This window comes from Nannospalax galili, unplaced genomic scaffold (genome assembly GCF_000622305.1).
Source record: "Nannospalax galili isolate Female #2095 unplaced genomic scaffold, S.galili_v1.0 scaffold771, whole genome shotgun sequence".
Lineage (NCBI taxonomy): Eukaryota > Metazoa > Chordata > Mammalia > Rodentia > Spalacidae > Nannospalax > Nannospalax galili.
The window spans coordinates 236854-246413 of record NW_008329156.1 but is presented as its reverse complement, the minus strand read 5'-3'; the positions used below and the strand labels follow the sequence as shown (position 1 = coordinate 246413).

The 9560-nt window shown below is 43.6% G+C and overlaps 1 protein-coding gene across 1 annotated transcript in view; it reads right to left on the bottom strand.

Annotated features, from left to right (window-relative positions):
• Trpm8 (transient receptor potential cation channel subfamily M member 8) overlaps positions 1–9560 on the bottom strand; it is a 117957-nt gene that overhangs the window by 69955 nt on the left and 38442 nt on the right. The window contains exons 7-8 of the mRNA XM_008834505.2: positions 4265–4439; positions 3232–3299 (exon numbers count right to left, since the gene is read on the bottom strand). Of these exons, the coding sequence (XP_008832727.1) occupies positions 3232–3299; positions 4265–4439 (243 nt within the window). The remainder of the gene's footprint in view (positions 1–3231; positions 3300–4264; positions 4440–9560) is intronic.

Below are 9560 nucleotides of genomic sequence, written 5' to 3'. Positions count from 1 at the left end.
AAAAAACCAATATCCAGCTGAACCAGGAAAGCAACCAAGAAAATGACAGGAGCCAGCAAATCCTTCCTAACAATAACTCAAATGTAAATGTTATTCACTCTCTACTTAAAAGAGACAAACTGCCTGATTTTTTAAAAATCCCAATTCTTTGTTGCCTGCAGGAAACACACATCACCAGCAAAGACATGCGCAGACTGAAGGCAAGCGGATGGTAGTGAACATTCTAAGCCAATGAAAGCTGGAGTCAGGGTGGATATAGTTACATCTGATCAAGTAGATTTCAAGCCAAAATTAGTAGAAAGAGATAAAAAAGCAACCCATCACGAAAACAGAATTATAAATACCTATGCACCAAACAATGGGGCACACAATTTCATAAGGCAAACACTATTGGACCTAAAGGACAGATAGGTCCATAGACAGTAACAGTAGTCAACTTTAATGCCCTACTCTCCTCAATAGATAGTTATTCTATAGTAAGAAAAACAGCATGACATCAGCATAAAATCAGACACGGAGATTAATGGACAATTAATAGAGGGCCCAGAAACAAACCCACACAGCTATAACCACCTGATTTCCAACAAAGATGTGCAAACTAGACATTCACATGTACAAGAATGGAAGAAGATCTGTATCTCTCACCTTTGACCTTAAAAAAGGTTTCCCAAGAACAGATGAAACACTTCAGAATATAGTGTACACAAGTCATTTCTAAAAAGGACTTCAATAGGTAAGCTAATAGTAGCAGGAATTGAGAAATGGAGTTGCATGAAATTAAAGGCTTCTACACAGCAAAGAAACAATGACAAAGTGAAGAACAAGCTTACAAAATGGGAGAAAAATCTTTTCTGGGAATATAGCCAACAGGGCATGACTATACAGAGTCTATAAACTCAACAAATTAAGTACCAAAACCCCAAACCATACAGTCAACAAATGGGCAGATGAATTCAATAGATGGCCCTCAGAACAAGCAAAAATGGTTTAAAAATCTATAAAATCATGTTCAACATCCATAGCCTTCAGGAAAATACAAATCAAAACTACCTTGAGTACACGTCTCACCCCAGGTCAAATCGACTATCATCACAAAACAAAACCCCCAAATGCTGGTAAGGGTGCAGAGGAAAAGCAACCTTTATACACTGCTGATTGGGATTTAAATTCATGCAGTCACTATAATAACAAACACAGAGGCTCCTCAAAAAAATTAAAAATAGAACTACCATATGACCCAGTTATACCCATGAGTATAACAGCAATGAACCTAAATCAGCATCCAACAGACACCTGCACAGCTGTACTTGTTGTGGCACTATCCCAGTAGTTAAGCTGTGAACAAACTAAATGTCCGTCAATAGATGGATGGATAAAATATTGTACATACATACACAAGGGAATTTTATTCAGCCATAAAGAAGAATGAAACTATGTCATTTGTAGGAAACTGGAAGAAACTGGAGATAATCTTGTTGAACAACATAAGTCAGACTCAGACAAATGTCACATTTTCTCTTACATGCATAACCTAGATTTTGGTGGTTTGTGGGGGGAATTGTTTTGTTTGTTTGTTGATACAGGATCCCCTTGTAGCCCCAGTGGCCTGAAACTCACTATGTGGACCAGACTGGCCCCAATCTCACGGAGATCTGCCTGCCTCTCCCTCCTGAGTGCTGGGACTAAAGGCGTGCACTACCATATGCAGCACAATCTAGATTTTACACACATACGTACATGAACACACACATGACGCAAAGGAAGAAGGAAAGACTGTGGGGAAAGTAAACTGACTGAAAGTGGGGAAGGAACAAGCGGGGACAGAGTAAACTTGGGTGAAGAGCAATGCTGTCCACGTAGGAATGCCGTAAGTCTTTTGTGAACTAACCCATTACTTTGTACTCTAATTTAAAAGTCAGATAAAATCTGGGAAATCTCCCAGAACTTGAAGGTAAGACCCTACTGCTGAAGACAGGGCATAATTCACACACAGGACTTGGAGCAATGGAGCAGGAACCAAGTTGGAAGCCTTGTCCCTGAGGACACTGTGCAAGCTGCTAAGGGAGAAAATCAATCAGTGCTCCAGCCCAGTCCTAAAGCTGAATAACCACAATAACTGGCACAGCAAACTACCTCTATTGGTGCAGCAGTGGCACTGTGATCTGGGGTGGTGGTGGTAATCAACAGCTGTCTAACTAATTGAACTGAAGGCCCTCTCAATGTGAGGGAACTCATGGGTGTCACTGTAAATATGCCCAAATGTACATGGCAGGAGAGATCATAGATCCTAGAGAGAACCCTATCTCTGTCATATCTCTAGGCAAATGAAATTTCTTACCATATCCTTAGATTTATAGACAAGAATGCCATATACCACTCATCAAAGGACCTTCTTTTTGCAACAGATGGAAGCTACTGTAGAGTTCTACAACTGGCCACACACAAAGAATATGTATCTGAGAGACACCCACCCCTAGGTGACATATCTACAGTGGAACCTCTACAACTAAGGCTCACAGAACATAGTGGAACAGGGGGTGGAGAGAACACCAGTGCGTCCCTCAACTCTCACCAGTGAAGCTTCCTTACACAACACAGTCCAACGCACACAGAAGGCCACCACTGGCTAAGTTTTAAAGAATAAGAGTGCAGAGTGTGTGTCCTTAGATAGGTCTCCTACATTAAACCTCACCCACCTATGACTCGGGGACCATTGCAAAAGAATGGGCAGAAAGATTGTAAGAGCCAGGGTTGGTCCACGAACATAGGGAAGCAAAGGCTTTCAGGCTTCTGGAAGCTTGTATATGTGAACTTGTGGCAACGGGCACAAGACCCATGCCGACTCGATCAGACAAGGGCCCAGAGTGATTCAAGGGAAATATGTGGCAGGCCAGCCATAGCCTGAAAACTCTTGAGTCTGATTACTGCTGGGTGAGGGAGAGTAGACCTTACTTAAAATCTCTACACAGGCTGGACAGACTCCAGTGGATGAATGTGTACTGAAGGACATCCGGGTCAAATGCTTGATCAGGTGGGACTTAACATGTATGGCAGAATACATGAGGCCTGGGATGGAGAGGCATGGTGGTAGGGGAGGGGTCTTAATTTGAATAAGAACTGTTGTATAAAATGTACAAAAGCTCAAAAAAAATTTTAAGTCAGATAAACCCAAAAGCCTGGAAAAATATGAATTAGTTAAGTAAGCTTGTCTATCAACAAACCAGAACTCACTTTCAAAGTTTCTCTTCCGCCTCCTTGAGCAAAGCACACAATGGGGATCTTCCCACCATAGTTGGAATCTGTAAAACAAAGAACAAGGTTTATTTTGGACTCAACCTTGAGGAACAGATGTGCCAAGTGTTTCTACTCAGAGAGCCCAGGCTGTGGGTGATAACTACATGGGTAATTTGTCACTGCTGTTTAAAATGTTAATGTCTGTGCTTGATTAACAGTTTTGGCTTTAATTAGACTAGGTTCAAGTTTATTCTTATAGTAAGAATTCTCGCACTCATTTGCTTTCTTAAGTGGATGAGAAATTTGCATAATGAGGCATTCTCTCAATGGAGTTCAGGGCATCTGTGAATACCTTCTTTCATGTATATTTCAATGTGAGTCTCTGAAAGGCAGAGACTATCACTAAATCCCAAGGCAATCCCACTCCAAAGCAGGACATTCCTCAAAATCTTTTCAACAGGACAATAAAGCCCATCCATAGCACTTACCATATTAGATAGAGACTTCCACTCTATTGCTGCTTTCTCCCCTGAAGCCAATGTTTTTTAATTATTTATTTAATAACCACATATTTATTTACAGCCAATTCTGAAAGAGAAGCCAATGTTTTAACTAAGTCTTTTCTAAATTCCTCAGAAGGAACAAGAATTCAAAATACTCAATAGCCTTCTGACTGCAACCTAGTGGGTTGGGTTCTTAACATTTCTATCCTAGCCAACTGCATTGCTTCTTAAATTCATATTTTTCCGTTTCGGATTTCATTTGTTCTTAAATGCCAATAGAAGAAACCAGCAGGTTTCCCGTACTGACAAGAAGCATAAGGAGGCAGCACCCGCCACCGCCTTCTGCAGGCTGAAGGGCACGTGTCAGGAGCTCCAGCAGAAGCACTCCCAGGAAACAGGAAAGGGGGAGAAACAATAGTTCCTCTTTGGAAGTGAAGATCCTGGTCAGTAGGGCTGGACCTGTGTCACTCAGATGTTGGCAGATGATGGCAGACACATGCCTGGTGTCCCAGTTCCTAAATGCTGACCTTGACTAGTGCGTTCAGAGATGTACTTCTCCAGCTGATTCCGAAGCTTGGCTTCCACCGTGGGGTGTCCGTGACATCCATTGTCCACGAGCAGCAGGTGAGTGTGATTGTTGTCCAAGATGTACAGAGGGTCTCTCTTGAAGTCGTCCATGATGTATTGAGCTGAAAAATACCCCTGAAAAGCACAGGGAAACTTGTCTTTGAGATGTGTGATAGCATTATTGTGATCCTATTGAAGGTGATCCTTTGGGTTTCAGCTGTATTAATGCCTCTTCCCAGATTCCTGGGGTTGGAAAGATCTCAGGGATCAAATAGTGCGTACCTCCTTTTAAATACAGAGAAATGAAGGCTAGAAACAGTTGGGTCAACCTGGTCATGAGTCGTCAGCTGGGTCAACCTGGTCATGTGTCAGCTGGGTCAACCTGGTCATGTGTCAGCTGGGTCAACCTGGTCATGTGTCAGCTGGGTCAACCTGGTCATGTGTCAGCTGGGTCAACCTGGTCATGTGTCAGCTGGGTCAACCTGGTCATGTGTCAGCTGGGTCAACCTGGTCATGTGTCAGCTGGGTCAACCTGGTCATGTGTCAGCTGGGTCAACCTGGTCATGTGTCAGCTGGGTCAACCTGGTCATGTGTCAGCTGGGTCAACCTGCATGTGTCAGCTGGGTCAACCTGCATGTGTCAGCTGGGTCAACCTGGTCATGTGTATGGCCAGTTGAGAGCGTGAGTGACAGATTTCCAATCCAGCTCTGGGTCCCTCACCCTGTATTCTTTCTTATAAATTCATCAAAGTAGACAGCATTCAAGAAACTATGAGTCTGAGTGCGTGTGTGCGCGTGTGTGCGCGCGTGTGTGTGTGTGTGTGTGCGCGTGTGTGTGCGCGCGTGTGTGCGTGTGTGTGCGCGCGTGTGTGCGTGTGTGTGCGTGTGTGTGCGCGCGTGTGTGCGTGTGTGTGCGCGCGCGTGTGTTTGTGTGTGTGCGCGTGTGTGTGCGCGCGTGTGTGCGTGTGTGTGCGCGCGCGTGTGTTTGTGTGTGTGCGCGTGTGTGTGCGCGCGTGTGTGTGTGTGTGTGCGCGTGTGTGCGTGTGTGTGTGCGTGTGTGCGCGTGTGTGTGCGCGTGTGTGTGCACGCGCGTGTGTGTGTGTGCGCGTGTGTGCGCGCGTGTGTGTGTGTGTGTGCGTGTGTGTGCGCGCGCGTGTGTGTGTGTGTGTGTGTGTGTGTGTGTGTTCAAGGAGAGCAAGTTTAAGGTTTTGTTTACAGTATAAGGTTTAATATGATTCTACTACATATTAAAATATTGCAAGATTATAACATATAGTACCTAGGGGTAAGTATTGCTAGATATTTAGATTTATGTCAATTTTTAGTTATTACAAGAAATACTCTCACAAACAACTTTGTCCTAATACTAAATTCCCTAGGAATGTTTTCAAGTGTAATTCTGGAATTTCACTAGGAATGGTTTCTACAGTCTTGATACATTTTTAGAAAAGCAAAACTTTGCCTCGTTGAAGATGCTCGACAGACCATCTCTCAGGCTCCTGGGCTCCTTTTAAGACTCAAAATAATAAGAAATAAGAAAGCAAAACAGGGGGCTGGAAAGATGGCTCAGCAATTAAGAGCGTTTGCTTCTCATGCAGAGGACCCACATTTGGTTCCCAGCACCCAGGTCAGGCAGCTCACAACTGCCCATAACTTCAGCTTTGAGGGATCTGATACCCTCTTCCAGACAACTGAGCTCATGCACACACACCCATCCACAGCATACACATACACACATCATCTAAAAAATAAAACAGGCTGGAGTGATGACTCAGTGGTTAAAAGCACTTATTGTTCTTACAGAGGACACAAGTTTAGTTCCAACACCTACTCCAGGTGGCTTACAACTGCCCCCTTGTGGCCTCCACAAGCACCCATACATATGACCATACACTCACACAGACACATATACATAAATAATAATAAAAATAACTTAAAATTAAGAAAAGTAAATCTTTAACTCTTAAAAATAAAGGAAATGCATCTTTTAAAACCACAGCAATCTCAAAACTCCTACCAATGGGACCTCATGAAACTAAAAATCTTCTAAAGGAAAAGAACACCATCATTCAAATGAAGAGCTAACCTACAGAATGATAAGAAGAAATCTTTACCAGCTAGACCTCTGACAGAGAATTAATATATAGAATACACAAAGAAAAGAACTCAAAAACCAAACATAAAAAACCCAATTAGGGGCTGAAGAGGTGATGCAGGGGTTAAGAACACTGGTTGTTCTTGGAGAAGACCTGGGTTTAAATCCCAGCACCCACATGGCTGCTTAACAGCCATCTGTAGTTCCACAGGATCCAACGCCCTCTCCTGCTCTCCATAGCCACTATAGGACATGGGTCCACTAATGTAAATGCAGGCATAACACTCATAGACATAAAAATAAATAAGTAAAATAAAAACCTAAAATAATGGGGCAAGGAGCTAAACAAGGAGCTTTCAAAACATGAAATGCAAATAGCTGAGAAATATTTAAGACAGTAAGCAACGCTAGTCATGCAAATTAAAACCACTTTGAGATTTCATCTCACCCAACTCAGAAGGGCTCAGGTCCAAAAAGCAAACAGGGACCAGTACTGGTGGGGCTGTGGGGAGAGGGGCCTCTTACCCACTGCTGGTGGGGATGTGGGGAGAGGGGCCTCTTATCCACTGCTGGTATGTGGGGAGAGGGGCCTCTTACCCACTGCTGGTGGGGATGTGGGGAGAGGGGCCTCTTATCCACTGCTGGTATGTGGGGAGAGGGGCCTCTTACCCACTGCCGGTGGGGATGTGGGGAGAGGGGCCTCTTACCCACTGCTGGTGGAGTGCAGGCTGGGGCAGCCACTGTGGGAACCAGTGTGGAAATTTCTCAAAAACAAGAAACTGGTCTACCACATGACCCAGTCATACTACTCTTGGACATTTACCAAAAAAAAACATATTCTACCCTAGAGATACTTGTTCATCATTGCTCACCGCTGCCCTCTTCATAATTGCCAGAAAATGGCAACAACCTAGATGTCCACCTACACGACGGGTAAGGAAAACAGAGCACATATAAACAATGGGATATTATTCATCTGGAGAGTTGGCTCAGCAGTTAAGAGCACTGGCTGCTCTTGCAGAGGACCCAGGTTCTATTCCCAGCATCCACACAGCAGCTAACAACTGTCCATAACTCCAGTTTTGGGGATCCAGTGCCCTCTTCTGACCTCCACGGGCACTGCACAAAATGGGTGCACTTACACACATGCAGGCAATATACTCATACACATAAAATAAAAAATATTTTTAAACCCCAAATTATGAAATTCACAGGTAAATAGACGGAACCGGAAACAATCATCCTGGAGGGAGGTAATGCAGGTCCAGAAAGACGAACGTCACATGTTCCCTCTCATAGCTGTAGGCTAGCTTTGAATTCTTAGATACACATTTCAACTGGAAAATTCAGAGAGGCCAGGAAACAAATAAATGTCCAAGGGGAATAATGGAGCAGGAAGGGTTAAATGGGGTGGGGAATGAGAGGGCGGGCTGTGGGGAGGGATAACCAACACACCAAAGGCCTTTAGAAAAAAATTTTCAATGTGGAAATTGACCACTATGGAAACTTCTTAAAGCATATACACATACCTTACAAAAAGAGATGAAAAGAAGTTACCTTACAACAAGGGGACACTGCCCCTACTAAAAGGCATAGGCTAGCAAATGCCAGGGATGAAGATGTTGACCAGGGGTCCCATAGACCCTCAAGCAATGCTGACTTTTGCTCCTGCTCTGGGTTTCCCACCAGAATTTGACTGTCAGATCCTATTGCTGAAGGCACTGCATGCAAAGAGAAAACAAGCTGCTGCTGACTTCAGAGCCGCATCCCCACCAGCTAGCTTTCATGGTGCTGGAAGGTGCATGGTCCCAGAAGAAAAAATAAAGCTGTCCTAGTTACTTTCTGTGATAAAACACTGACAAAAAATGACATCGGAAGCAAAGCGTTTATTTTATCTTACATCTCCCAGGTCATAATTCATCACTAAGAAAAGTCACGGCAGGAACTCAGGGCAGGAACCTAGAGGCAGGGGCTGGAGCACAAACCATAGAGGAACACTGCTTACTGGCTTTCCCTTCTGGACTGTCTCAGCCTGCTTTCTTATACAACCAAGGACCACCTGCCTAGGGGTGACACCACACATCACTCAATAATCAATAATCAAGAAAATGCCCCACAGACATGGCCATAGGCCAATCCAATGGAGGAAATTTCCCAGTTGAGGTTCCCTCTACTCAGGTGTGTCAAGTTCACAGCTGAAGCTACTCAGCACAACCATCAACCTTACCCGGCTGCAAATCCTGTGAGCTACAACAACTGACCTGGCAATATATGCCCAGTGGTGTGATAGTGGCAAAAATATTATGGGAGTATCCAATCACTTTTTAATTAGATTTAAGGTCTGCTTCATGAGACGGAACCCATACCTGACACTGATAGCAGGCACGGGGAGAGGCTAATACTATTATTCTGCTAAACAGATATATTATTAAAGTGACTCCTAATGACTTACTATTATGCCCATAGATTAACACATCTCTTCACTCTCACCAGGGAAGTTTCCTTATGCAGCAGATGGTGATGAACACAGAAACCCACAACTGGCCAACGTGCAGAGAACAGGAGACTGCAGAGTGATTATCCATGAATTGGACACCTTAGCAAACTTCTGCCTCCAAGCTCCAAGGTCATTGTAGAAGCATGGCAGAAAAATTGTAAGAGGCAGAGGTGGTGGATGACAGAAACAGTCTTCTGGACAGCTGGGCAGTTACTCAAATGAGCTCATAGCAATGGTGATGGTATACATAAGTACAACATAAGCTCAAACCAGACAAAATTCCAGCATAGAAATGGAAAAATGGGTAAGAAACCCTAATAGTACCTGAGGACCTATTAAACCAATGACTGCTGGGAAGGGGAGAGTTAGTCTCTTTTAAAGGTTGACTCTTGGTAGGTTAACCAGGCTCCAGTGGATGGATCCAAACTGAAGGATATTTATGGGCAAAATTAAACTCTACAGACTTTAATTAATAGATGATAGATAGGTAGGTAGATAGATAGATAGATGATAGATAGATAGACAGATAGATGATAGTCAGATAAAATGAAAAAAATAAACATATACTACTTAGAGGAACTGAAACTCAGAGATGAATGAGCAGCTAGTAAAAGGATAGTATTTTAAACAAGTTCAGATATCCAGGCCAGGTGAAGGAAATTTCA